This window comes from Microtus oregoni, unplaced genomic scaffold, assembly GCF_018167655.1.
Source record: "Microtus oregoni isolate MIOR12 unplaced genomic scaffold, Mior012 000000F_ref0000247, whole genome shotgun sequence".
Classification (NCBI taxonomy): Eukaryota; Metazoa; Chordata; class Mammalia; order Rodentia; family Cricetidae; genus Microtus; species Microtus oregoni.
The window spans coordinates 263,474-291,145 of record NW_024543059.1 but is presented as its reverse complement, the minus strand read 5'-3'; the positions used below and the strand labels follow the sequence as shown (position 1 = coordinate 291,145).

Below are 27,672 nucleotides of genomic sequence, written 5' to 3'. Positions count from 1 at the left end.
CCACACCCCATCTCCCCTGATCACCAATGTAGCGCTCCTCTTAAAAACCCAAAAGAGCCATGTTAAAGAGCCCCAGGTCCAGGAAGATAAACCAGATCTGGAACTCCCTGATCCCCTCCCCTCCCTGCCGCACAGCAGCCCGCCTCTTGTCAAGTGATCGTGCTGTCAACTAGCTTCTCAGAATTAGGTTTCAGGTCAGCTGGTGCCTAAGACCAGTACCGAGCCAGAGGCAACAGAGACAACAGTGAATGGTGAGGAGGGGCCATCGGATCCTGCTGCCACCACTGGAATGGAGCCCCAGGGAGCCCCTACCTTGGCTAGACTGATAGGTGAGACCCCATACCTTGCCTCAGCTCCCCTTGCCCCCTTTGCCTGCTCTCCCTTCCATAGAAGCTCACAGCCAGGAGTGATTCGGTCTAGCCCCACCTGGTCAAGATGAAGGAAGTGCAGCCCTAGGGAAGCTCCCATATCTGTGTGACTCCCCAAGACTCCCCTTTGTGCTACTGGCCCCTCTCTTAGAATTTTACAGATCACAGATGGGCAGTGTCCTCCTTTGGCCCAGGATTTCCGCCCAGAGGACAAACTCCTCTCCAGCACTTGTCCTGGGGCCCTTCCTAGGTAGAGATGATGAGGGCATCTCTGGTCCAGGTGTGGCAGACTTTTCTAAAGCCTGTGCTCACTCTACTTGCTGGCGTCCTCAGTGCAGATGCAAATGCTTGAGAGAACGGGTTAAGCTGAAGGCAGGACACACTCAGCAAACACAAATGGGCCCTGTAGACTGGAGCATCTCATGCTTTGCGTGCCCTAGCAGGGCCACAGGATGAGGATTGCTCAGAACTTGCACCTCCAGATGGTTTCAAAGGTCTGCAGCCCACCAGGATTTTCAAATAACAGCTGAGGCACAGCAAGGAGGAGATTGGGGAGCTCTGACCTCAGGGAGGGTCCTACTGTGTCTGCCTTTCTAACCTTGCCCACGTACTCAAGAATGTCTCCCCGTCCTTTCTATTTCTGATGCATGGCTCAGGGATACTCCTTCAAAGACTTGGTGCACCCAATTGCAAGCTCAGGCTTTGGTCTCTTGTGAGCACCTTTCCAACACCATCCTCACTGGTCTGTCTTTGATGCCTGCACCTGCATGCTCCAACCCCCCAGCCCCTCCTCATTCTCCACTAGACTAAGTCTAACCTTGGCATTTGCAGCCCTCTACCAAAGGGTCCTGAGGTCATCTCTGACCTCATTTCCTGTCTCCTCATTTTGGTAAGAATGATTTTTGGGCAGCTGGCCCTCCTTGGACTGTCTTCACAGAGAAGGAGGGAAAGTTGATCTTTTCCCTGCTTTGGAGGCTCCTATGGACCTACAGTTAGTGAGGCAGTGCTACAAGACAGCAGGGTCAAAAGTAGCAGAGAACAAAGTGAGTTGAGAAGGGAAGCCCTGGTTGACAAGGAAGCAAAAACTCCAGAGGCGCACCTGGCCCCAGTAAGGAGAAAACTCCATTAAGTGGTCTCTGCAGGACCTGGCTCAGCACCAGCACCACCCACCCTCTGTTCCCTCCAGCAGAGGAGTCACTCACGGTGTGACAGTGGCCATACACAGGTCCTTTGCGTGACTCACCTCGGTGTTTCTCTACAAAGCAGAGCAGAACACAGGTTTTTTTCTGCCAGCACCTGAATGGTCCCAAGATAGGCTCATCCCAGGGGCCTCCCCACCTCTGTGTGAACCTCAGATTCGTGATTGCAAGTCACCCAGCAGCCTAGCTCTCCAGGCAAATCCAAGGCTGGGGGCGAAGAAGAGGCCACCAGATGCCATCAAGAGAGTCAGCTGCTCCCACAGTACATGCCAGGCCTGGGCAGGGAATCCAGTACCTCCCTGCTGGGAAGGAGCCAGGCCTGGCTGCCCTTCTGTAGGGCAAAGGGGAATGAGGCCTGAGCAAGTGGATGGTGTTTCCTTAACACGCCTGCACAGCTGGTTCCCAGCCAAGTTGGCTTCAAGAGCCTAGGCCTCAGGCCTCACTCTCCAAAGAACCCCCTCCTTGGGCTTCTCTCAATTTACAACTCAGACAGACAAGAAGATGGGCTGAAAGAAGAGCCTGGAGAGCCAAGGTCTGACTGTACCCACCCACATAGACTTTAGCCTCTCTGGGCCCATGACTTTCATCTGATTAGTGGACCTTGGTATTCAGCCAGCCTTCTCCAGACATGTATATTTGGTTTTATGAAGCACTCAGTAACTGCTTTGAATGCTCAACCAAAGACAGATGACCACGTTGACTAGACCATGGATAGTGTAGTAATGACAACTGATGGTTTGGCTATCAGAACAATTAGATTGGAGTTCTGTGACCAGCGGTCAGTCAACCTCTTTCCATCTTAAGCCTCTATTTTCTCATCTGTAAACTGGATTTAGGTACTGCCCTGCTTTTTCCAAAGTGATTTTGAACCTGAAATAGGCTGAACACGGGTTTGGACACCAGGAGCTGTGTTCACTGAGCAAGCTAATGTCTCCAAGCCTCTGCTGCCCTTCCTAACAGGAGCTGAAAATCGAGGGAGGTGACATGTATGTGGAAAGCTCCCACTGCAGGGCCCTTACAGCCCAGCAGTCAGCTCCTCCTGCTCTGAGCTTCGCTTATAGCAATGATTCTCAATCTATGGGTCTCAACCCCCACCCCATATCAGATATCCTGCATATCAGGTATTTACCTTATGATTCATAATGGTAGTAAAATTTCACTTATGAAGTAGCAACAAAATAACCTTATAATTGGGGGTCACTACACCTTGAGGAACTGTATGAAAGGGTCGTAGCATTAGGAAGGATGAGAGCCACTGCCCTACAGGTTCAGGCCTCTCCTAGACCATCCTTTTCATTATTGCAGCTGCCAAAAACCCTTTTCAAGCCTGGCCTACATTAATCCTTCTGTACCCCTTACAAGCAAAAGGACAGTCTTCCTCCTCTGGGACCCTCCTCAACAGCTCCTATACTGACCACATCTATACTGACCACAGTTCAGCGTGCACTACAGTTATTTGTGGGCACTGTCTAAACCAGCCCTTATGGTCTGCTGACAATGCTCCATAGGCAGCTCACAGGCGTGGGTTTTTATTCCGGGAAACCAAGCCCTATGGGTGGGTTTATGTGTGCTGGCCTTTACCAGCTGAATCCCTGGAATAGCTCAGAGGCATGAGGTGAGGACGGGCTTGGACAGATGTGAGAGAGGAGCTCCCAAAGATGTTGCCATCTGTTTTCTCAACAAATACATCGCCCCTAGATGGGCGAGGCCCCTGTTCTGGAGCCGGTGCATCTGAGGGGGACAGTACAGCAGCAGATGAGGTCGAGGGGTGACTGGTGCCACGAGATGATTGAAAGTGGTATTGAGTTAGCATTTGAGTTCAGGAAAGATCCTCTTTAGAGGTGACATCTTAGGAGAAGTGTGAAGGAAATGAAGAGGCAGTCTGCCGGTGTCTGAGAGAACTGTATTCCAAACGAATGCAGCTCAAGTGGTGTGAGACCACTGCCCTCAGCCACTGGGAAGGAGAGGGCTCAACAGCAAGAACCTGACGCCCAGTTCCACCAACAGACCAGTCAGGAAACCCTACAGAGGGAAGCAACAAAAACTGAGAAGGATTCTTTTATAGAGAGAGGTATATCCAGGCCAAACACAGCAGCGTAGGGATAGAATCCCAGCATTTGAGAACCTGAAGCTGTATGATCTCAGATTCGAGACTGGCCTGGGGAATTTAGTGAAACTTTTGCCTCAAATACATACATACATACGTACAAACATACATACATACATATACATACATACATACGAGAGCTGGAGAGATGGCTCAGCTGAGGTCCTGAGTTCGATTCCCAGCACCCACATGGTGGTTCACAACCATCTGTAATTGGATCTGATGCCCTCTTCTAGCATGCAGGTATATATACAGAGCACTCATACATAAAATACAAATAATTAAAAAATAACAGGAGAGTGCTAGGGAGGCATTTCATTGGTAGAGGGTTCACCTTACACTAGGCCCTAAGTTCAATACCTACCAAGGAGGCAGGAGGGTTAAGGCGTCCTTTGAGGGGGGGGGGGGGGGGACTGGCTTAGTCCAGGATGAATTACTATCTCCAGTCGAAAGTAATGTTTGTCCTGTTTGGGAAAGAGGCATGAGACACCTCAGAAAACTTGCCCAGTGAGGAAACAGCAGACACTGTGAGAACAGGGTGCCTGTGGAGTCAGAACCAGGCATGCTGCCTGCCTGACCTCAGTTTCCTCAGCCATTCAGTGATGATACCAACGGCCCTGTCTGCTATCCCCTTAATCCTCTGTGACAGGGATTGTTTGGTGTGAAAGACAGGATTTTTATGGGCCAAGTTCAGGCAGCTTAAGTGTGGCAGTACCCAGTCTTCTCACTTTGAAACGCCCCTTCAGGGTGTTGTGAGATCTCTGGGAGCAGGACAGAGCCAGACAGCCCAGACTCCGTGTGTTCTCTGCCTTATCTCCTGCAGCTGCCTCTGGGAACTGAAGGATTGCCAGGCGACCTTGCTCCTTGAACCTCCATAGGCACCAAAGGAACCAGGCCCAGCCACTCAAGACCATGGTTGGGCTTCAGCCTTCAGAAGTGCCTCCGACAACAGTTGTGAAGTTCCTAGGGGCTGGCATGGCAGCCTGTTTTGCTGACCTCCTCACCTTCCCCCTGGACACTGCCAAGGTCCGCCTGCAGGTGGGTGCCTTTGGCCAATGGTTATGATTCATGAGGAAGGAGGAGCTGCTTCTGCGCAGCATCAGCCCAGGTGCCAACTTCCTCACACTGCTTTGGCGGAAGGCCACTCCACACACTGCTTTGGTCCCTACCACCTTCCCTCGGGACCAAAATAATCCAAATACCTAGATATGATGCGGCTCTTTACAGCTTACCTACCTCTGTTTTGTAAACCGTAAAGGCTAAAATAAAAGTAAGGCAGTAACGGTGTGGGCTTGGGTGAGCCGCTCTCCATCTACTATAAGATAGAAGGCAAACCAACCACTCCGGTGTGAGAGCGGCTTTGTGAACTGCACCATCTTGCACACACAGCCCCTCCTTCCCCAGTCACCTATCAGCTCCTCAGGCCCTGCACTTGTCCCTCAGATCCAGGGGGAGAACCCAGGGGCGCAGAGTGTACAGTACCGCGGCGTGCTGGGTACCATCCTGACCATGGTGCGCACTGAGGGTCCCCGGAGTCCCTACAGCGGGTTGGTTGCTGGCCTGCATCGTCAGATGAGCTTTGCCTCCATTCGAATTGGCCTCTACGACTCTGTCAAACAGTTCTACACTCCCAAAGGAGAGGACCGTGAGTACCAGCACCAGGGGTGGGTGGGAGCTCAGTTGGCCTGTGGGTCAAGGACATGGAGTGGTCCAACAAGGAGAACTGGACGCGGGGAAACTGGTGATAGACACTGGCAAGATTTTGACGGTGTTAAGTGCTCACGGTTCTCTCTGCCATCTCCAGACTCCAGCATCGCCATCAGGATTTTAGCAGGCTGCACCACGGGAGCCATGGCAGTGACCTGTGCCCAGCCCACAGATGTGGTGAAGGTCCGATTTCAAGCCATGATACGCCTGGGAACTGGAGGCGAGAGGAAATACAGAGGGACTATGGATGCCTACAGAACCATTGCCAGGGAGGAAGGAGTCAGGGGCCTGTGGAAAGGTAAACATGGTACCCTTGGGCAGAGCTTTCCTATCCTGAGGACTGAGACAGGGAACCCAGCAAGCAGGAACTCCCAAAGCATGGCTCTCCCAAAGAACACCCAAATACAATACCCCACCTGACACAGGACCTCAAATATTGTTCACCTTACCAATCCTCCCCTGCATAGGCCAGCCTGAGAGAGACAGAAATGAGCACAGGGTGTCCCCTCCTCCTGGGTTTACTGCAGAGGAACTAAGGAAGCCAAGGTGCAGCTTACATCACAGGCAGGGGGCCAGGAGGCAGGCCAGAGGTGGAGAGGCTGAGCTGGATCCAAAAATCACTTGATCTCAAAGACCAAGATGTAGGGACAGAAGGGGAAAGCCTTCAGAGGACAGAGCAGAAACAGAAGCATGGAGGAGCACAGCTGTGGAGCCAGTTGCAGTGAGTGAGTGAGGGGACTTCCTTTGGAATGAAGACCGTAGAGTCCCCTGTGTTTAGCCCTTGGCAAATGCCAGAATCCCTCCTGTGCTTGGACTACCATTCCCATGAATCTTTGCATGAGAAAAATGGCCCTGTGGTGTTTAAGAGTAGGACACCCCAGTCGCAGTGCTGCCAGTGTACTCTCTTGCTGGTGTCCCACGCATGCCAAGCCTCCCAGGGTCCTGCCATACATTCTGTCACTGTCCTAGGGACTCAGCCTCCCTCTTCCATGGAAAATTTCCTTTCCTGACTGCTCTGGGTCTCCGGGAGGCATGTTGAAATGTTGACAGAGTGCAAACTATGCTCCAAATGCAGCCAAGCAATGGGCATCTGTTTGTGAAGGTACAGGAGTTTGATAGCTGATAACCACAGAAGGAAAGTGGGATCTACTTGGCTGAGGTGTGGTCCTCTGGCCAAGTCCACTGCTATAGAGCTCAGTACCCAAGCTGGAGCATTGCATTCATCAGTCCTCCCTGCCTTCCTAACAGGGACTTGGCCCAACATCACGAGAAACGCCATTGTCAACTGTGCTGAGATGGTGACCTATGACATCATCAAGGAGAAGCTGCTGGACTCTCACCTGTTCACTGGTGAGAGTGGGTAGGGAGACAGGAGTGGGTATCACTCAAGAGGCATCAGGGATCTAAAAAAAAAAAACAGAGCAAGGAGCAGTACCCAGTTCAGGATTATGATGAAGAAAGAGGCCTAGGCTAGAAGCCAGAGCCCTGGGTTCCAGGGCCAGCACCATACTCAGTATATTTGTGACAGTCCCTTGCCTTCTCTGACTTCAGTTTCCTAGAAGAAAAAAAAAAAACTACACAGCTTTCTTACTCAGAAATGAGAGATGCTAGGTTCTAGCTTGTGAAGACTAACCAAGAGCATTGAGTACTGTGCTCCAGGTCAGGGTTGCACTGGAGATGCAAAGCTTACACACCTGCTCCATTCCTGGAATTTGTTCTTCCCTCCCCTTCTACAGACAACTTCCCTTGTCACTTTGTCTCCGCCTTTGGAGCTGGCTTTTGTGCCACAGTGGTGGCCTCCCCAGTGGATGTGGTAAAGACCAGATACATGAATGCGCCCCCAGGCAGGTACCACAGCCCGCTACACTGTATGCTGAAGATGGTGGCGCAGGAGGGCCCCACAGCCTTCTACAAAGGGTAAGCTGTCACCTTCTGCCTCTACCACTCTTTCCAAAAAACTTGAGCTCTCTCTCTTCCTCTCTCTCCTGTCTTCTCTTCTTTGTCCTTTTCTCCCTTTTTTTCTCTGAGTCTGGTGAATTTCAGACCAGCCTAGAACTCGCTAAGTAGCCAACAATGACCTTGACATTCTAATTCCCCTTGGCTCCACCTCTGAACCCTGCACACACACCTGGTGCAGGGGTTATACCACCACACCTGGTTTTTGGGGTCTTCTTATCCCAGAAGCCTAAGAAAAAGTAGGCCATGACTAGATAAAATTATTGTCTCCAAATACTTTGGGCGGGGGAGATTTTCACCCCTGCTGCTCTGACCATTCACCACCACACTCATGGCAACGTGAGTGCCATTCTTCCATGCCAACACTCAGGCTTCCTGTTCCTGCATGGAAGGATTATCATTATCACCATAACATGTTATGTGTGGTGTATGTGTGTATCGTGAAGTTGGTGCCCTCCTTCGACCTTTACATGGGTTCCATAGTTCAAACTCAGTCCAAGGGTGTGCATCTGTGTGCACAGCACCTTAGCCCATGGGGATGCCTTCCTCAACGCCTGTATAATCTAATCTCAGCCACCCTTGCCGACTAATCCAAATGCCACCTCCTCCCTCACACGTGTTTCCCCCTCTCCCTGAACATCAGTAGTACTGTTTGATCTCCTTCCAGTGTAATTTCACCTCCTACAAATTCATCTTCATGCTCCTTGGAGCTGAGGCCAGTGACTCATCCATTTTTATCATCTGAAGATCCAAACACAGAGCAAGTATGCAATAGTGTGGGTTGTTCATCTTCATCCTGAAAACCAAGTCCCTACGTTGAGCCTTGTATGAGGTACTTTATGTAGGGCTTTGCTACAGCCCTCTGAATTGGGTAGTAGTCCCCACAATGCGCTTCAAAATGGAGGCCCCAACACTAAGACCACACCCTATCCCACTGGTAAGGTCTTTGCTTGGCTCCCACATTGTTGCCTTCAGCTAGTATTTTCTGGTGTGTGATGTTTAGTTGAGTGCAGCAGACCAACAGAAGCCACAGAGGTTCTCATGTCTGGAAATGGCGTACTCAACCTGTTACCCAACACGGTTCACCTGAGTGTTTTCAGCTTGTGACTCAGTTTATTCTATCACTTGACAAATGTTTATTGAACATTGTGTGTGTGCCAGGATCTGCCCTATGCCTCCCTCAGAGAATCATAGACAAGGTGCTGGCACACCCAGCTTTACTGTCCTTACTTCTAAGACAAGGCACCTGAAGTTGGAGCAGCTAGGATTTTAGCCCAGGTTTGGCTTGACTCTGGTGTGTGGATAATATTGCCACAGTGATATAATCCTTATATGAAGGTTCAAGAACAGCCAAGACAAGCTGGTTAAAATAGGGCTTGCCTTGAGTTCAAGTCCAGCCAGAACTACATAGTAAAGCCTTCCCATACCCTCCCCAACAAAGGAAATGCCATGGTACTTGGCTGCCATGCCCAAATGAATCCTACAGCACGAAGAGCAGCCCTTCAGACTGGAAAGACAATCCAAACCGAGGGGACAGCAATGTGTTTAAAGGGACAGAAGAGGGCCTGGCATCCCCAGGGCATGATAACTTGATCCCGCAGAACCCAGGGGGACCGAGAGGGAGCAATTGGACAGTGACTGAGCTGAGGGACCAGAGGCCAGGATCGTCCCCGCCTCTGAGAAGCAGGGTCAGATGGACCTCTCCCCCGGGTAGTAGCTGAGCAGAGCTTTCTGGAAACGAACTGATTTCTGGTGCCATGGTCCCTCCACCCTACCCCACATCTACTTCTTCATGTCCTAGCCTGGGCTTTCTCTGGGTGGAAATATGCATGTAAATGAGCCTAAAGCCCCTAGCGTCAGGATGAGTTGGGTCAGACAGTGTGCCTCAACCCTACAGCACTACTTACCAACTTTGTGGTTTTTTTTAAAAAAAATATTTATTTATTTATTTATTTATTTATTTATTTATTATGTATACAATATTCTGTGTGCATGTCTGCAGGCCAGAAGAGGGCACCAGACCTCTTTACAGATGGTTGTGAGCCACCATGTGGATGCCGGGAATTGAAATCAGGACCTTTGAAAGAGCAGGCAATGCTCTTAACCACTGAGCCATCTCTCCAGCCCCAACTTTGTGGTTTGAGGGCCTCAGCCTCTCTGGCCTCAGTTTTTAACAAAGGGCAAGCAGCCAGCAGAGTGAGCCCACAGACCTCTGAGAATTAACTTCCAAACACTGTAACCTGCCTTAATGATAGCTATTGTTCCTTTTCTGGTTCCAACTCCTGCCTACATTCCCTCAGCAGTGACATCAAAGCCAAAACGGATCTCAGAAAAAATAATTGTGACAAGCAGCCTTCAGATAGCATGGAGACAGCACAGGTAGGTGTGTCTGTGCCTCCTAGCCCGGTCCTCTTCACGAGGTAGTTGTTTCTCTCCTCAGATTTATGCCCTCCTTTCTGCGTTTGGGAGCCTGGAATGTGATGATGTTTGTAACCTACGAGCAGCTGAAACGGGCCTTGATGAAAGTTCAGGTATTGCGAGAATCTCCATTTTGAACAAGGCAAATGGGCCACTTGTTGCTTTCCTCATAAGAGGCTACCTAGAATAGAATCAAACCGCAGCTCTCTGCCTGGTGGGCCCAGCAAACTCAGGGGATCCTGGCCCCAAAAGAACTCTGTGATCCTTGCTGACTTGAGAAACTGAACTAAAAGAGGAGGCAAGTTTCAGCCTTCCGTGTTTTTTCCTAAAACATCTTTGTTTTTCACTGACCTGATGGGAATTAAATTATATTAATTTTTAGAACCCTTCCGGTTTGACGCCTAACATTTAGGCAAGAGAAAACAACATCAGATTCCTTTGGACAAAAGGGAGATTTGCCAGCTTCCCTGAAATGTAGGATTAGACGATGAATAAAAAACAGGAAAGGTTGCAAGCTTTGGGAAGATCAGCTCACTGGATACCCCAGGGATAGTTGCACTTCACTACAGGCTGCAGTCACCCAGGCACATCTGCCCTTCTGTACTGAACCTGCCAAGGACTCCAGTAGGATGCTGGGGAAAATGAGAAAGGAAGAAGAAAGCATTGAGTCCATACAAGCGAGGCTGACCGGGCCCACCCAGGACACTAGAGGACTGAGGATGTATGGTGGATCACAGCCCCTCCCTATCTACCTCAGGGTTTTGGGAGGATCAAGAGAGAAGCAGGGCATGGAAGCACTTTATAAAAACAATGCCCGTCTGCAGTTTAAAGTGAAGACAGTGGTTTAGGAGAGGTTTTGTCCAGAGAGGAAGCCTGAGGAAAATGCATTTGTTGTGGTAAGGCCATCCACACCAGCATGGTGAGGACCACAGATGACAGAAGCCGTGAGAACCTGCTGTCTGGTGACCTCAGAGGGCTGTGGGTCAGGACCCACAGTCTTTATAAAATTGTTATGCCTCAATAAAAGGAATTCCCACCTTAAGGAAAATAAGAACGACTGCTTTCCAGCCTTCTCTCAAGTCCTGTTTGTCGGGGTGGCAACAGTCCCAATTCCACCCTCCTAGACTTCCTTCTTCTCTCTCACTGCCTTTGCCTACAGAGACAATGCTGTATCTGGTAAGCTTTCAGCCTTTCATCTACAAAAGGGAGGGCTGAGTACAGGACCAATTTCCAAGCTTAAGACTGCACATCTGGCAACAAAAACGGCTCAGTGGGTCCAATCCGCAGGACCCACATGGTGGAAGGAGAGAACTCACTCTTGCAAGTTGTCATCTGACCACCACACAGGCACCCACGCATGCATGTGAATGTACATATGTACAAACACAACAAACAGAGGAATGAGTAGAAAGAAAAGTTTAACTGCACATGGCGGTTTGAAGGAGATGTCCCCCAGATGCCTCAGGCATTTGAATACTTAGTCCCCAGTTGTTAGTGGCTGTTTGGGGAAGTTTAGAAGATGGGACCTTGCTGGAAGAAATGTGTCAATGGGGACTGGCTTTGAGAGTCCAAAGACTCGTGCCATTCCCAGTTTTTCTATTTCCTGTTTTCAATTTAACATGTGAGTTCACGGTGGCTGCTCCAGCCACTGTGCCTGCTGCCAGACCTCCTTGCCAAGATGGACGCTTTCTCTCTGGAACTGTCAGTCCCAAATAAAACTTCCTTCTCTGTGCAACTGCCTTGGTCATGGTGTTTTATCACAGCCATAGAAAAGTAACTAAGACAGTGCACATCTTTCAAGCTGTGTCTTACACTGTCACACATGTGATATATACTGTCTCATCTTGCTTCTCTGGAGCTTGGTTGGCTCTGATGGAAGTCAGAAGAGGCTCCATGCTGGAGATGGACTCACCTGCTAGAGCACTTTCCTAACACGCACATCCCAGAGTGTGACCCTCAGCACCACATAAACCAGACGTGGTGACACTCTCCTGTGATCCCAGCACACAAGAGGTAGAGGAAGGTGTGGATCAGGAGTTCAAGGTCACCCTGAGACCTGGTCTGGAAAAGAAAAAAGAAAGAGCAGAATCAGTCTCCAAGCCTCATCCTACCTCACTGGACTAGCCACAGAGAGCCTTTGCTTCTCTGTGTCAGTGACACCCCTGCCCCACTAGAAACACCTTGCAGGGGAGGAGATCAGAAAGATGGCTCAGCAATTAAGAGCACAAGTTGCTCTTGCAGAAGACCAGAGTTCCTAACACTCACATGGCAGGCAGCCCATAAATGCCTGTAACTCTGGATCCAAGGGAACTGACCCCACCTCCTGTCCTCCTCTGGCACTGCACACACACACTCACAGAGGTCCACCTTCCTCTGTGCACTGCACACACACACACACACTCACAGAGGTCCACCTTCCTCTGTGCACTGCACACACACATACACACACACACACACAGAGGTCCACCTTCCTCTGTGCACTGCACACACACACACACACACAGGTCCACCTTCCTCTGTGCACTGCACACACACACACACACACACACACACACACACAGAGAGAGAGAGGTCCACCTTCCTCTGTGCACTACACACACACACACACACACACTCACAGAGGTCCACCTTCCTCTGTGCACCACACACACACACACACTCACAGAGGTCCACCTTCCTCTGTGCACTACACACACACACACACACACACACACACACACACTCACAGAGGTCCACCTTCCTCTGGGCTGAGATCTTTCACAAACACTTTGTTTGCTCCTCCTCCCCTGCTCTTCTGTCCATGTTTTCCCTACAGCTCGGGCCCCTTTACCACCACCATGTCACCTGATTCAATTGCCCATCTCCCCACATCCCTTCCTTAAACCTTTTCTCCTGTCATGGTCTGGTTTCTCCTTTATATCTTATTGCTACCCCACCCACCCATCCCTCCACCCCACATGCACAAATACGAATCCAGGCACACACACTGGAAGTTAGACTCTATTGTGTATATAAACAACTGGGCATTTGAAGATGAATCAAGGTCTTTCTGGGTAGCCATGGGATATTAAAAGCAGCCAAGGTTCCCATGACAACATATGGGGGAGTCCTGAGAGAAGTATTTGTACAACTGTCAGCTCCTACAGTCTCCACAAAAATGGTTGGATCAAAGCAGTTGTGTCTACACACACACACACACACACACACACACACACATACCCTACACACATACCCACCCCACACACACACCCTACACACACCATTACCACATGCTTAACTTCAATAGTAACAGCAACCTGGCTCACATGTCTACTGGACTCAGGAACAGCAGAATAATTCCAACTGGGCTCTGATCTCTGCCTTCTTTGGGGAAGACGTGCTCCGAGGTCACTACCACTACAGCCAACATAGGAGAAGTGTTTGGCAGCTATTGATCAAGTAGCTGAATGCCTGCCCCCAGTAGCTTCAGCCATTAGAAGAAGAGAACCAAACTGGTGGCTCAACTACAGTCTTTGCTTCTTAGTTCCAGTCAAACCCAGGCTATGTAAAACCTGTCTCTAAAAGAAGTATGTGGTGATGAGATGGCTCAGTCAGTAAGGTGCTCTGTGACAAAATCATGGAGACCTGAGTTTGAATCTCCTGCACTTCTGCAATTGCATAATTTCAGTGCCGAGGAGGCAGACACAAGAGGATGCCTGGTCTTCAATGACCAGACTGACTAGTCAAATCAGTGAGACCCTGTCTCAAAACTAAGACAGACAAACATGGTAGCACACGCCTTAATGCACTTGGGAGGCAGGGACAGGGAGATCTTTGAGTCTGAGGCCACCTGGTCTACATACCAAGTTCTAGGCCAGACAAGGCTATGAAGTGAGAACCTGTCTCAAAAACGGGAAAAAAAATTTAAAGATGGAGAACAGCCCCTGCCCCATGACTGTCTCCTACTTGCTCACAAGGGTTCCATTTTCTCCATATTCTAATCAGTGCATATTACTTTTGGGGGTTTGAAAAAAAATAGCCATCTTGGTAAGTATGAGGTAGCACCCCATCATGGTTTTGGTTTGGATTTCCTTAACGACTAGTGTTGTTAGTCATCTTTCCAACTCTGTCCCAAAATGCCTGGAATAAATCAACTTTATGAGGAGGTGTCTCATAGGCTTCCACTCACTCACTTGGCCCAGGTGTTCTGGAGGCCGGTGGTGATGCAGAGGCACGTGGCATCAAGGAAGGAGAGATGTAGATAGATAGATGATAGGCAGACAAAAAGTTAGATAAGTAGATAGATAGAAGATAGATAGAGAGAGAGAGAGAGAGAGAGAGAGATAGATGGTAGATAGAAAGAAGATAGATGATAGGTAGATAGATGGATAGATAGATGATGGATAGATAGATAGATAATAGATAGAGAGATCATAGATAGATGATAGGTAGATAGATGACAGGTAGATGATAGATAGATATAGATAGATAGATAGATAGATAGATAGATCAGTAGACAGACAGAAAGAAACTGAGTCTTTGTATAACCCTCCTGCCTCAGCCTCTCAAATGCTTGACCAAAAGTGTGAGTCCCCACAAGCTGCTTTGCCATTTGGCTCAACTCTTTTATAGGAAATCTTTCATCAACAATTGTCAAAGTCTAATTTTAGTATCTTAGCAGCTTCCTAAACAAAGAACTCATATGTTTCAAAACACTGGCAAAGGACAAGTATGGAATACAAAGAGATTTTGAGAAGCAGAATTCCATGTCCACATCATAATAAAAATATAACTTCACAAGTAAGAACAACTCAGTTTTTTCCCCGAGTCTCCTATACTGTGGAGGGAGGCTTCCTTGATTTAGACCCTGCAACCTGCAGTAGAGATCTAAATGAAGTTACATGTTGGAGCTGACAAGACAGCTTAGCAGGTACATGCACTTACAGCCCGCTTTGACTTTGGCAGGCATACCACACTCTGTGCACCCTACAACTTATTATGTAATTTTTAAAAATTAAAAACCTCCAAAAACAAAACTAAGTTGCTTCCTGCTTGTTGCCATAGCTCCTTTCCCCTTTGAATCCAGTCCATCTGAATAGGATTCCTCTGTGTATCATTTTCCAGTGTGACACCTGCAAGTCGGAGTTCTATTTTATTGCCCAAAGATTTAAAACTTCAAAAACTAGCAGACAGCCGGGCGTTGGTGGCGCACGCCTTTAATCCCAGCACTTGGGAGGCAGAGGCAGGCGGATCTCTGTGAGTTCGAGGCCAGCCTGGTCTACAAGAGCTAGTTCCAGGACAGGAACCAAAAGCTACGGAGAAACCCTGTCTCGAAAAATCCAAAAAAAAAAAAAACTAGCAGACATATTTTAAGATTAGCATAATTTTCTAACATATTTTGTTATTAATTTTTGTTCAAGACAGGGTCTCCCTGTGCAGCCCTGGCTGTCCTCGAATTCTCTCTGCAGACCAGGCTGGCCTCGTACTCAGAGATCCGTCTGCGTTTGCCTCCAAGTGCTGGAATTAAGGTTGTATGCATCACCACTGCCCAGCTAGTAGTTTGTAAAGAAACCAACTTTTGCCAGACAGGAGGCATATGCTTATAATCCCAGCAATGGGGAAGCCAAGGCAAGATGTTTGCCTCGAGTTCATGGCTAACCTGCACTACATGACCAGTACCAGGTCAGTTAGGGCTTCACAGCAAGACCCTGTCTTAGACTAAGGAAGAAAAATTAATTCAACTTTAAACAAGATGTGGTGGCAGCATTTGGGAGGCTGAGGCAGCATGACCATCAATTAAGGAACATCATGGGCTACGTATTGAGACATGGTTTTAACAGATTTTTTTGTTTGTTTTGTTTTGCAACTTTATGTATATATTCACCAAATTTTCTTGACTTAAGTACAATTGCCAGGCTGTAGTGGACAAGGAGAAAAAGAATCAGATAATGTTGAGGAGAGGAATTGACAGCATCCACTCAATATTTTTCACAAGAATTACCAGATACTTTGGAAATGTTTGACTTTCTCATGCTGATGTTTATTAATTTCAATTAATATTTTCAATTTTCTCTGTCATTTGTGTGTTTTTGACAATCTTTTGAACTTTACAAAAGAAAAAAAAAGAGAGATAATCTCTAGAAGAGATAATCTCGGAATCCATCCAAAGGACAGTAGGATGTCTTTGGCATTGAAATTCTCTCTTTCTAACTAGCAGAACAAGACCCCGGTATGCAGGCTTTTGCATCCATCTGGATCTCCCTCTCTACCACAGATTCGCCAAGAACACTGGCGGTCTCTTTACCACAGATGGAGTCAGAACCCAAGGCAAAAGCTGAACACCAGGTGACTCTAGAGGTGATTCCAGCCACCATTATCCCCTGGCATCTACTTCCTGCAGTAGTAGCTATCCAGCCCCTCCCAGCTCAAGCCCCCTCAGCATCCCTGCAATAATTCCTACTTATTGGAGGGGGGGGGAGCGGCACATTATATACCTGGTTCCCAAGTGGCCAGAGTTTAACCCAGAGTGTGCCACTATGTGGCATTACGAAAATTATTTAATCTCTCTGGATTTGGTTTTGTTGTGGAGTATCCACTAGGGAAGATGGTTCATACCGATTACTACCCAGCTTTATCCCAGTGCAGCACAGAACCATTCTCTGGGTGAGCTTTTAAGCTCAAAAATGGGTCGGAGTTGGCATACTTCAGTTTACAAAACTAGCTAGAAGCTGAGCGACAGAAGCCAAAAGGCAAGGTTAGCGCATTTAGAGACTTTTGAAGAACTGTGGATTTTGATGGATTAGACCTTTATGTTCATTTTGGCAGATGGTGCTCTTTGTGTGTTGAGTTTTAGAGCCTGAATGGTACTTCCATCATGGAGTCAGTTGTGCTAAGGTCTGAGGGCTTACAAAGGTCGGAGGCCTGCTACAGTTTCCTGCTCTGGAAAACAAAGGTTAACAACAGCCTGGAAGGGTTAAATGAGGTGTCCACGCCTACCTGGTGCATAGCAATTGCTTTAAACTACAAGGGTTCACTCAACCCTCTCCTCCCACTGCACTTTCCACAGCAAACCAAACCTACTTGAGCCTCTGTTTCAAGAATATTCAGGCCTTTGGTTCCGGCTTCCTGCTCTTAGGGCGCCTAACTAACTCCTTGGCAAGAAAAAGAGAGTTCCACGCCCTGATCTAACTTCTTTGAAGCAAATCTTTGGGCAGACACGAATGGAAACAAAAGAAGAAACGCTGGCGCGTACCAAAAGCAGGGACACAGTCCAAAGATAAATTGAGACCTGCTTCCTCCCATAATGCCTGTTAGTCCGGACTCAGGGCTCAAGTATTATTTTTATGTCTGTCACCCTTGCATGACCATTATCTAACTGAGGTCCGGTCCACCTGCTGGGACTGCAGCAGGCTGGGCTCTGCCCTGCCTTCTTCCTTGCGGGGCGCAGGCCTGGCTGCGGACCGCACAGAGAGGGGGAGGCCAGGTGCCCTCGCCCCACCCCAGCCGTTGGGCACCCGGGTCCCCAGGGAGCGGCAGAAGGCGGGAACGTCAGCCTCACCCCACCGCCGCGCCCGGGTTGGTTCCGGTCCCTGGAGCCCGTGCCCCGCCCGGTCCGCAGGTGGCTTGTAGAGTGTAGGGTCGCGAGCCAGAGCGGGGTCCAGTCAGTCTGGCTGTCCTCACAGTGGGGCAGAGTCAGAGACCAGACCCCGGGACCAGAGACCAGAGGGCCGAGATTATCTGCCCTCGCGGAAACAAGGACGACACTAGCCTCCCAGACAACCACCACAGCTTCTCACCCGGGGGAGTGGGCCGCCTTGGCTCCGCCCCGGCCACACCACGCCCCGACCACGCCCGCGAGCCTTAAGTTCCTCAGCCGCGGGTTCGCAGCCACTATCGGCCCCGCCCGCAGTGCCTTCGGATCGAGCGCTTCCTAGGCAGCCTTCACTTGCCTGTCGTCGGACACCGCCGCTCTCACTAGTGTGTTCTCCTGCGGTCCGGTGAGCGTGGCCCCAGCCCTGCGCCGGCCGCACCAGCTCCCTCCCACTCCATCTCTCTTTGCTCTTTCTTTTCCCTTCCCTGGAGGCCTAGTTTGCCCTCTCTTGTTCCTTTCTGTCTCTTTCCTTTACCAAGTTTCTTTGTTCTGCGTCTCTGGCGTCCATTTGGTTGCAGGTTAGCCTTTATCCGTCCACTCCTTCCCCTTGGCCACGATGCATACAGCCTGCCTTTGTGGGGGTGGGGGTAGGGGACTTCCACGTCAGCGGTGACCAGAATGACTGTCACCAGGCTGCTCTGTGCCATGTGCCCTCAAACCTGTTCTGGTTTCTGGGGTTGTTTGTGCCTGGAGGAGGCCTAGAAATTAACTGGACACTGTCAGACTCTCCAATCTGCCTGAGACCAGAGGTGGGAGTAGGGACACAGAGGGACTGAGCTTGCTTATCATGATCGCACACAGAGACACAGTGCTCCACTCAACAGTCAAGTGACTGTGTCCCAGCACAGCCGGGCTGCCTATCTACACAACTGTGGGGGAAAGAAGTTTGGAACTCAGCCAGAGTGTGGGAGATGTGGTTACCCTGAGTGAAACAGGCCCTGGGTTCCTCCTAGCAGGCTGATGACCCTTCCTTTGTAGGCTGTGTTCCTGCAAAGAGAACAACCCGTTCTAAACTTGGCTTCTTTCCTCTCACCCACAGGACACATAGTATGATCTTTAAGTGTTTCGTTTCCCAGCCACTTTCTATGGAAAATCGAGGGGATCAGGCCATGATAGCCACTGGCAGTTTTGAAGAAAGGGACACCTTTAGAGAAGCTTGATCCTGGAGGCCTCAGTGTGAGACCTCAAAGCTCCGTGCCAGGTAAGAGCCAGGCTAAGGAAGCCGGCTTTCCTCCCTCAGGTCTGTAGTCCAGGACTGCAGTCAACAGGTCATCAAAACTACCCTCCTCCACCCTGGCAAGTGACTCTTCACAGTTCAGTACACACTCTTGCCACCCTGGTCGCCTTCTGGTCCTTAAAGATGGCGGTCTGCGGTGTGTAAAGGAAATCCTAACCCAAGCGGAACCAGACTTGACAGTCAGCAGCAGAGGGGGCAGGAGTTTATTGGGCCTCTGGTTCTGTATTTGTCGTATTTTGTCCGTGTGCGTGTGTGTGTGTGTGTGTGTGTGTGTGTGTGTGTGTAAAGGCATGTGGGTGCCAGGGCAGGTAGATGGAGGTCAGAAGACAACTTCTACCATCTGGGCCCCAGGGATCAATCTTAGTTCCTCAGATTCAGTGGCAAGCACCTTTACCCATCTTGCCGATCTGAACTCCCTTCTTTGACCACCCCTGTGAATGAGATTAGCTTTTTACTACCTACAATTTTACTTGTCTGGTCCTATCAAATGGTTTTTAGTTTTGTTTTGTTTGTGGGTCTCACCACGCGACTTTGGTTGACCTACATAGGCCAGGCTGGCCTTGAACTCAGAGATCCACCTGCCTCTGCCTCCCAAGTCCAGGAACTAATGGCATGCACCACCATGCCTAGCATGATTAACTTTCTAGGTCTGGGTTTTAGTTGTAACAATAGCTTTAGTACAGGTGATCTTTGCCTCTATACCCAACCCTAAAGGGCCTAACCTTTGGAAAACCCGAAACAGCATTCATAATGGCAGCTGGGCCACCTGTTTTTGGTCCGGACAGCAAACTTCATCTTTCTGGGTTTCCCACCGTGCTACCCTTTAGCTCCAGATCAGGCAGACATACATGCGTCATGCCGCTGACGCCTGGAAAAGAGATGTGGTCAACGCCTCTCAGAACTGTTGAATTGGCGTGAAGGGGCCCCTCAGAGCCTGGGACTGAGAAAACTGAGGCATTAAGTGTAGAACAGAACAAACTGAGCAGCTGTGGAGCCTGCAGACAATAGGGACCTAGGGAGGGCAGCTGCCTCACGGGCTGCTCTCAGGAGTGTGGAGTCTAGGAGCACCTGCACCCCACTCTTACAGTTTGCCATTTGATTCCTAGTCTCACTAAGCCCCAGGGGCCCGAGACTCAAAGAGAACCGTTGTCATGGTGACTTTCTCTGATGGCTCTGTTTGTCCCAGCTGTTTTGTTTCCATGGTTGTCTATGTTCACAGGTGACTACCACCACATCCTCCCTCCCCCAGCTATGGCTCTCCTTCTGAGCCCTAGCAACACAGGCAACCAATCAAGCTGAGCTCACAACAGTTGCACCCATGAAATCAGAGAAGTGAAATTAGGGAAGAAGAAGCAGGTCACCCTCCCCCACTGGGTGCTGGGCTCACTTCCTCCTGGGGCAGTGAGAAGGGTGGTGTTCCAATTCTAAGAACAAGATGGGCCTTTTGGTTTCCTGTATCTCCTCTGCATAGCCGTGACCTGCATCTCCCATCCCACCACAAAGAACTGAGAATGTCCTCCCACCGGAGAAAAACAAACAGGCCTCCTGGTGGACCAGGTCTCCCATCTTTCCCCTGTGCCTGCCAATAAACCTGGAGAGGTGGATGGTGAACCTCTGTAAACCTACACCTGTGGACGCAAAGGACCTGAGCTGTGGGGGCTGGCAAGGATGGAATTAACATCTCTCTCCAGTAATTACATGCCAGCCAGAACCTCTCCTGTAGGGTTTGACCTGCCAGGTCCTGCTCTGGCAGAACTTTCCCTTACTTCTGTAGCCCTTGGGATAGACCCACAGAACAGGATTGTAGGCCTCCTCTTTGGAGTCTGTGCCAGCAGATCAGGAGCCCATTGGTGGCTGTGAGGCAGTCTTAGAATGACCCGGAAGCCATTGTCCCTACACTAAATAAGAGGGAACCCTTCACAGAATATCAGCTCCTTGCAGGAATTGCTTCCCAGACCCTGTGACTACTCTTGGATCTCTCCCCTGGTTTCCCTCCTGTAACCCCTGAGACCTCCTTGGTACCTATAGGGAAAGTGGGCAGGGATAAGTAGGCGATGAGAGGGAGGGAGGCTGCGGGATGCTGTTACCCAAGGTCTTCTCTTCTTTTGGCTTAGATTCCAGCAGAGTTCCTCTGTCTCGTCTTGCTGATCGAAGGCTCCCACTTCTCCGATTTTTCTCCATCTTCTGGGAGGTAGAACGAGACCAGAATCATGGTTGGTTTCAAGGCCACAGACGTGCCCCCGACAGCCACCGTAAAGTTCCTGGGAGCTGGGACAGCTGCCTGCATTGCAGATCTCATCACGTTTCCTCTAGACACCGCCAAAGTGCGGCTGCAGGTGAGGATGAAATGTAGCTCCCTCCCTTGGTCAGACCCGTCAGGGGCGATGAGGATCCTAGAGCTGGCATGAGATCGGCAGAACCATCCGCCAGTGCTTATAGCCACTTCATCTTGGCTTTTCAGATCCAAGGAGAAAATCAAGGGCTAGTGCGCACTGCAGCCAATGCCCAGTACCGTGGCGTGCTGGGCACCATCCTAACCATGGTGCGCACTGAGGGTCCACGCAGCCTCTACAATGGGCTGGTCGCCGGCCTGCAACGCCAGATGAGCTTTGCTTCGGTCCGCATTGGCCTCTACGACTCTGTAAAGCAGTTCTACACCAAGGGCTCAGAACGTGAGTGTGCAGCTAGGACCCAGCCGATTATGACCTTAGTTCACTTAGCTGAATGGCTCCTTTAGGCTTCCCAAGACCCCTGGGAGGATCAGAGAAATGGAGAAGTGGAAGGGACCCCACCAAGGCTGTCTAGGCTATGAGCAGGGTATGAGCCCATGAGAGTCCTCACAACCACCATGGCAGTAGGTGACCTCCTGGGTCACCTGAAGCTTGAAATAGGGGAAGGACTGGGCCAAAGACACACTGGAGAGACAGCAACCACATCTTTTTGCCCTGATAGCCTGTATTCTTTTATCTCCTTAATAAGCTTTCCTTGGAGGGTAGGGGGTTGAGACAGGTCTTACAGCCCTGGCTGGCCTGGAGTCAGACCATCTCTACCTGCCTCAGCCTCCCAAGTGCTGACATTAAGTATGTGTCACCACAGCCCCCTGACATGTAAGGAAACTGAGCACCCAAGGCAAGGATGCTTTTCCCAGGATGACACTGTAGGAAGAGGTAGAGCTCCACCGACAACCTGTCTCAAGTCCAGTTCTACTAGGAGAAGTCACCTCTCTTGGTCTTGGGTTTCACATTTGGTAAATGGAACTGACTGATTTCCCAAGGCTGCAAAGTAGCTTAAATGAGCACATTTGAGAAAGTACTGTCTCCATTTTGTGTTACTCCTTGTTATACCCCTGTGAGGACTATATAGAGCAAGAGTAGTCTAGTTGCATGGTGGTTTGGCAAGAGTATGGTGTACATGAGTGCAAGCCTGGCTGACCACTGACCCTTTGTGTGCCCACAGATGCAGGCATCGGGAGCCGCCTCCTGGCAGGTAGCACCACAGGTGCCCTAGCTGTCGCTGTGGCCCAACCTACAGATGTGGTAAAGGTCCGCTTCCAGGCTCAGGCCCGGGCTGGCAGTGGTCGGAGATACCAGAGCACCGTCGAAGCCTACAAGACCATTGCACGAGAGGAGGGCATCCGGGGTCTCTGGAAAGGTGTGTGCTGGGTGTTGGCTTTCTTGTCCTCCCCTCCTTTCTTTCACACCCTGAGCTCACACAAACTCTCCTTCCTCTACAGGGACCTCTCCCAATGTTGCCCGTAATGCCATTGTCAACTGTGCTGAGCTAGTAACCTATGACCTCATCAAGGATACTCTCCTGAAGGCCAACCTCATGACTGGTAAGAGCTGGGGGCGGGTATTGTTCTCTAAAGACCACATCTTCTCATCTTGTTTGCCTTTTGCTTATAGTTTATATTTCTCACCATTCAAATTCACTTTGTACATAATAGAACAGGCTAGATTGGCCAAAAGAATCTTTTAAATTTTTCTAAGGGATCCTAGCTGCAGTCTGTGTCTTTTAAACCTCTCCTTACAACTCTTTCCTGCTGCAATCACTGGTCAGGGTGGGCTGGGGAGAGCTCACCGCCTTTCCTGCTGCTCTGTGGCAGATGACCTCCCTTGCCACTTCACTTCCGCCTTCGGGGCGGGCTTCTGCACCACGGTCATCGCCTCCCCCGTCGATGTGGTCAAGACGAGATATATGAACTCTGCCTTGGGCCAGTACCACAGCGCAGGTCACTGTGCCCTTACCATGCTCCGGAAGGAGGGACCCCGAGCCTTCTACAAGGGGTGAGTCTCTGACCCCCACCCAACCCCAGGCCTCATAGAAGGGAGGGAACCACCAGGAAGTGAGATGCAGCCAAGTGCCAAACACCCCAAAGTTGTGGTCACCTCTATTTTTTAGAGGGGAAAGGGAGTGGCTCAGGGGTAGCGTGCTTGCCTAGTATGCTGGAGGATTCTACTCACCAGTACAGCAAAACCAGTGAGTTGGCTGCTGGAGATTCTTGCTCTTGGGCACAGAGCTGTGGGGCTCTTCTCCAGATCCTCTCAGCCTCCTTTGAGATAGAGTCCATGGGCTGGATGGATGGCCAGGCCCCATGGTAGAAGCAGAGGGTGGACATACCTCCATGACTTGTGTTTTCTCTTTCTAGGTTCATGCCTTCCTTCCTCCGCTTGGGGTCCTGGAACGTAGTGATGTTTGTCACCTATGAGCAGCTCAAAAGGGCTCTGATGGCTGCCTACGGATCCCGAGAGGCACCCTTTTGAGCATCTTCCACTGATGCTGGACCCTGCTTACCTCCCTGCTCTGCCTTTTCCTCCATCCTCTGCCCAGCCCCACACCTTTCCAGTCCCTCATTTCCCTCACCCCTACTCCCTTCCCACCTCATCTCCCTGTGCCCCAGTGCCGATAGCCCCACAATGAGAAGGCCTGGCACCAGTCAAGACCTTGAGCCCTTAGTCATTTTTAACAGTTAAACCCAAATCTTTGTCTTCATTCCCAGCCCAGCTCAGCCAGCCTCCGCCCATAAAGCAAGCTCAACGTTGGTGTCTTCTATCTCTCATAAACTGTGTCTAGAGGTCTTGAGTTAATGGGCCTTTTCAGCATCTTGGCAGGCAGGGCAGGAAGCCAGTGACTTTAAAAAGGGATGACGGTAACATCAGGGGAGGGGTTCATGGAGTCATCTAGTCCATTCCTCCAGACCCAGCCTACATTGAGGGGACAGTGGAACAGCCCAGGGAAACAGCAGAACCCTTGCCCACCTGCCCTTCCCTTGGGGCTCTGTAAGCTGTCACTCAGCACCTGGCACTCTATAGAGCTGCCATCCCCACCCCCACTGGCCAGGCCTGCCCATTTGCACAGTGAAAATACTCCTGTCCCCGAACATCAACTTGTTGAGAGATGTAGACAAACTCCAGAACCTTCCATTTGGGGGGGGGCTTGCTTTAAAACACATAATCTACCTCCCCAAGTCATAGACTCCCGAGGGCAAGTTAGGCTCTCCCTGACTATAAGCACACCCGTAGGCGTGCCCTGAACCAGGACAGGGCAGGCCTGACCCACTGAAGGACTGGGCTTGGGTCCCTGGCAAACATTCAGCTTGTAGGGATTTTGTTTTGATGTTTGAGACAGGGTTTCACACTGTAGCCCAGGCTGGCCTGGAACTCACTTTGTAGTCCAGGCTGTCCTCAAACTTATTACGATTCTGCCTCAGCTTCCCAAGTGCTGAGATTACAGCACCACACCTGACTTCTAAGGACCCTCTCTTGGAAGTCTTACCCTCTCCAAGGTTGGCGACCAGCCAAGGCTTAGGTCGTTTAGTTCATCCTCTTTCCAGCTGTCTTCAGGTAGGAGAGCGAGGCAGGGCTGCTTCTTTTCAAGGAGCGGGGACTGTGAGGTCCCAGATCTGGACTGTGTCAAGTCTCTGAGGCCCATCTTACACAGGTTTCGGATGAGGGCCAGGACAAGGCATACATTATTGGGGCTCCTTGGGGAATTGAGTCTGGCCACTGTGAAGCCAGGCCTGGACAACAGGATGTCCTCCCAACCTAAAGCTGCTCCGCCTTCTGGCCCTCCACTCCTTAGCAGGATGTGGATCAGAGCTAGAGGGCTGCACCTTCCCAGTGCTTGACAAGAGGCCAGGATGTTAGACTGACTCCCATAGAACAGTGTGCCCAGTCCTCAGTTTCTGATAACTCCAGCCACAGTCTCAGGCCTGATAACAAGCCACAATGAGGGTGGGTCAGCAGTGCAACCTGGGCTCTTTGCTTCACCACACAAGGACACAACAAATGGAGGTCTGGCCATTGTGTTAAGTCCTTCAGGGAATGTCTACCCTAGGCATGTCTACCAACAGCTAACAAACAGAGGTCATGTGAGGGCACACAATATGCCAGCCATGTGTTGTGACATGTGGTATAGATGTGGGACCACTGGATTTATGATAGAGAATGATATTAGATGATCTGAGAAAGGGGAGGCAATTATTTAAAAATGTAGCAGAAGCCTCAGGAATATGAGTGGGTGGATGATAAACCCTGTTTTGCCCTCTAGATAGCCCAGTTATTGAGGTGACAGGAATCTCATAAAGGTCTGGTGGAAGCCAGGCTTTCCACAGAGCCCTTCAGGAGGGTGGGTAGCAGTGGCCGGAAGTCCTACTTCCACAACCTCCCTATAGCTCAAGGCTTGCCCTCACAGCAGGCAGCCACAATCAGTTGTCAGTTCCACAGAGCAGCAATTCACTTGCCATCTGCTTTCCAAGGTCATTATGAAGGGGCTGAGCTATTTATTGTAAAAGGATTCAGAGGACTAGAGGAATGTCTCAGCAGTTAAGAACACTAGCTACTCTTGCAGACCCAGTACCCAGATCTGTAACTCCAGTTCCATGAAGATCTGACGCCCCCTTCTGGCCTCTGAGAATAGTGCATGCATATGGTGCACCAACAAATGTAGGAAAAACACTTCAAGACAAACAACAAAAAGACTTTATTTTTTAAAAAGGACCATCTGGTGGTGGTGGCACATGCCTTTTATCCCAGCATATGGGAGGCAGAGGCAGGAGGATCTTTATGAGTTCATGGCCAGTCTGGCCTACAGAGTGAGTTCCAGGACGGCCAGGGTTACACTATGAAACCCTATCTTGAAAAACAAAGCAACAACAAAAAGGACCCAGAGAAGTGAAGTGACCTGCCCTGCCCTGGTATCTGACCTAAGGCCCACGTTTGACTGCTATACTGAGATGCTTCCTGGAGCCCCAGGCCCAGAGTCTTTGTCTCAAGGTCTCATTTTTTGTTGTTGCTTGTTTTTTGAAATAGGTTTCTCTGTTTATACAGAAATCCTGTCTGTCCTGGAACTCGCTCTGTAGATCATGCTAGCCTTAAACTCAGAGATCCACTTGACTCTGCCTCCCAAATTCTGGGATTAAAGGCGTGTGCCACCACCCTTAACCCCCTATTTCAAGATTTAACTGCCGCTGCCTTCGTGGTGTTTTAAAGGTGGGTCTAGCCAGGTGGCCACACACCTTTAATCCCAGCACTGGTGAGGCAGAGGCAGGTGGATCTCTGAGTTCAAGGCCAGGCTGTTCTACAGAATGAGTTCCAGGACAGGCCCCAAAGATACACAGAGAAACCCTGTCTTGAAAAACAAAAGAATCAGAGGTGACTGCAGGCAGTAGGATAACAAGCTCAGGAGTTTGGGGCCGGCAGGGACAAGATTGAACATATTCAAAGACAAAATGCTTGCCAAGAGCTAAACACCCACTTTTAACAATGAACAACAACAACAAAAAATCTTTCAGTTGGTCATGGTGGCACATGCCTATAATCCAGTGTGTGGAATGCTGAGGCAGGAGGATCAGGGGTTCAAGGCCAGCCTCAGCCACCTGAAAACCCTGCCTCAAAATTTAAAAGGACAAAAACTGGGTGTGGTAGTTTATACTTTTAATCCTAATACTCAGGAGGCAGAGGCAGGGCTACCGAGTTCCAGGACAGCCACGGCTACACAGAGAAACCGTATCTCGAAAAACAAAGAAATTTTTTTGAAAAGTCAAAAGGACAAATCCTTAAGCTAATAGGGCACTTTAAATGGCAGGATTCTAAGCAATATGGATAATCTGCTTCTTTGTTTGTTTGTTTGTTTTCACATCTCGGAAGCCATTGAATCTGCTTGTTGCCTAGACCTCATCACAGCCTAAACTCAAATACCAGCATGGAAAAGAAACACAGTCCTGTCAACTTTGAAGGTACTGGTGTGGGCCACACAGCCCTGGCTGCACCCGGAAGCAGGATCTCCTTCAGGCCACCTGGAGTGACCCTCACTATAATCTAACCATGAGTCTACCAAGAGTTTTCACAGCAAAGACCCAGTTCTCACACCTGTAGGCAGGGTGTAAGCTCTACTAAGCAAGTTAGTAACAAATGCAAGAGTCAGGGACAGACCTGGACAGAGCCCAAGTTCCATGCCTCCCAGAACACTGGCCCAAAGGCAGCCTGAGACCCATCTCATAGACACGGAACCAGAGCCAGAGGCAGACAGAGCTCTTCTGGCATTGTGTTCTGGGTGTGACTTTAACTGAAGCTTGTGAGTCTATACAGATTGGCCTAAGGTCTGGTGGCAGCTCAGCCATAGACACCAGAGCACAGGTACAAGTGCCGTCTTTCTGTGTTTCCTGTTTCCTGTTTCCCAAAGCAGCACAGTCCTAGAAGGTTCCTTTTGTACATATATGTTGTGAAATGGCAAGAGTAGAGGGACCTTTGACAGGGTCAGTCACATAGCCCTGCCCCATGTACCAAGATGTAAGCAAGAGGCTCTAAACCCTCAGGGAATAGTCCATGCCTAGGAAGCCAAATGGGACCCCAGGTGCCTAGCTTTTCAGGGTCCAAAGGAAGGCAAAGCAGGAAGCTTCTCTCCAGCACACTTCAGGTCATAGAGGATAGGAAAGGAATCTTTATTATATTGGCCTAAGGTCTCACACTTCCCCATCTTCACTGTGGGGGTGGAGTGTGTAAGGCCCAGCTAGCCCTCTCCATCCCTGCTCCTGTCCAGGTGCCCCAGAA

General features: G+C 50.0%; 2 protein-coding genes across 4 annotated transcripts; both read left to right on the top strand.

Moving 5' to 3' along the window:
• The first annotated feature begins 256 nt into the window (after positions 1-256).
• Positions 257-11,482, top strand: LOC121446309 (mitochondrial uncoupling protein 3). 3 transcript variants are annotated; one of them, XM_041648867.1, is made up of 8 exons: positions 257-329; positions 4,498-4,712; positions 5,118-5,319; positions 5,479-5,679; positions 6,630-6,731; positions 7,118-7,298; positions 9,778-9,868; positions 10,915-11,482. In XM_041648867.1, the coding sequence occupies exons 2-8, from the start codon at positions 4,587-4,589 to the stop codon at positions 10,933-10,935; spliced, it is 924 nt and encodes a 307-aa protein (XP_041504801.1). In that variant the 5' UTR covers positions 257-329; positions 4,498-4,586; the 3' UTR covers positions 10,936-11,482. The 3 variants fall into 3 exon arrangements, with proteins under 3 accessions (XP_041504801.1, XP_041504782.1, XP_041504792.1); XM_041648848.1 differs by having other exon boundaries at positions 10,513-11,482; XM_041648858.1 differs by having other exon boundaries at positions 10,138-11,482.
• A 5,908-nt stretch (positions 11,483-17,390) lies between these two features.
• LOC121447182 (mitochondrial uncoupling protein 2) lies at positions 17,391-23,683 on the top strand. Its single transcript, XM_041650289.1, has 8 exons — positions 17,391-17,731; positions 18,425-18,586; positions 20,737-20,958; positions 21,084-21,294; positions 22,079-22,273; positions 22,356-22,457; positions 22,728-22,908; positions 23,271-23,683. The coding sequence occupies exons 3-8, from the start codon at positions 20,833-20,835 to the stop codon at positions 23,383-23,385; spliced, it is 930 nt and encodes a 309-aa protein (XP_041506223.1). The 5' UTR covers positions 17,391-17,731; positions 18,425-18,586; positions 20,737-20,832; the 3' UTR covers positions 23,386-23,683.
• The last annotated feature ends 3,989 nt before the right edge of the window (positions 23,684-27,672 follow it).

What these genes read in the sequence shown, in the direction of transcription:
- LOC121446309 (XM_041648848.1), top strand. Translation starts at nt 4,587, where the DNA reads ATGGTTGGGCTTCAGCCTTCAGAAGTGCCTCCGACAACAGTTGTGAAG. An exon ending in CTGCCAAGGTCCGCCTGCAG is followed by an intron (nt 4,713 to 5,117) that starts GTGGGTGCCTTT and finishes CTTGTCCCTCAG; the next exon opens with ATCCAGGGGGAGAACCCAGG. An exon ending in CCCACAGCCTTCTACAAAGG is followed by an intron (nt 7,299 to 9,777) that starts GTAAGCTGTCAC and finishes TTCTCTCCTCAG; the next exon opens with ATTTATGCCCTCCTTTCTGC.
- LOC121447182 (XM_041650289.1), top strand. Translation starts at nt 20,833, where the DNA reads ATGGTTGGTTTCAAGGCCACAGACGTGCCCCCGACAGCCACCGTAAAG. An exon ending in GAAGGCCAACCTCATGACTG is followed by an intron (nt 22,458 to 22,727) that starts GTAAGAGCTGGG and finishes GCTCTGTGGCAG; the next exon opens with ATGACCTCCCTTGCCACTTC. An exon ending in CCCCGAGCCTTCTACAAGGG is followed by an intron (nt 22,909 to 23,270) that starts GTGAGTCTCTGA and finishes TTCTCTTTCTAG; the next exon opens with GTTCATGCCTTCCTTCCTCC.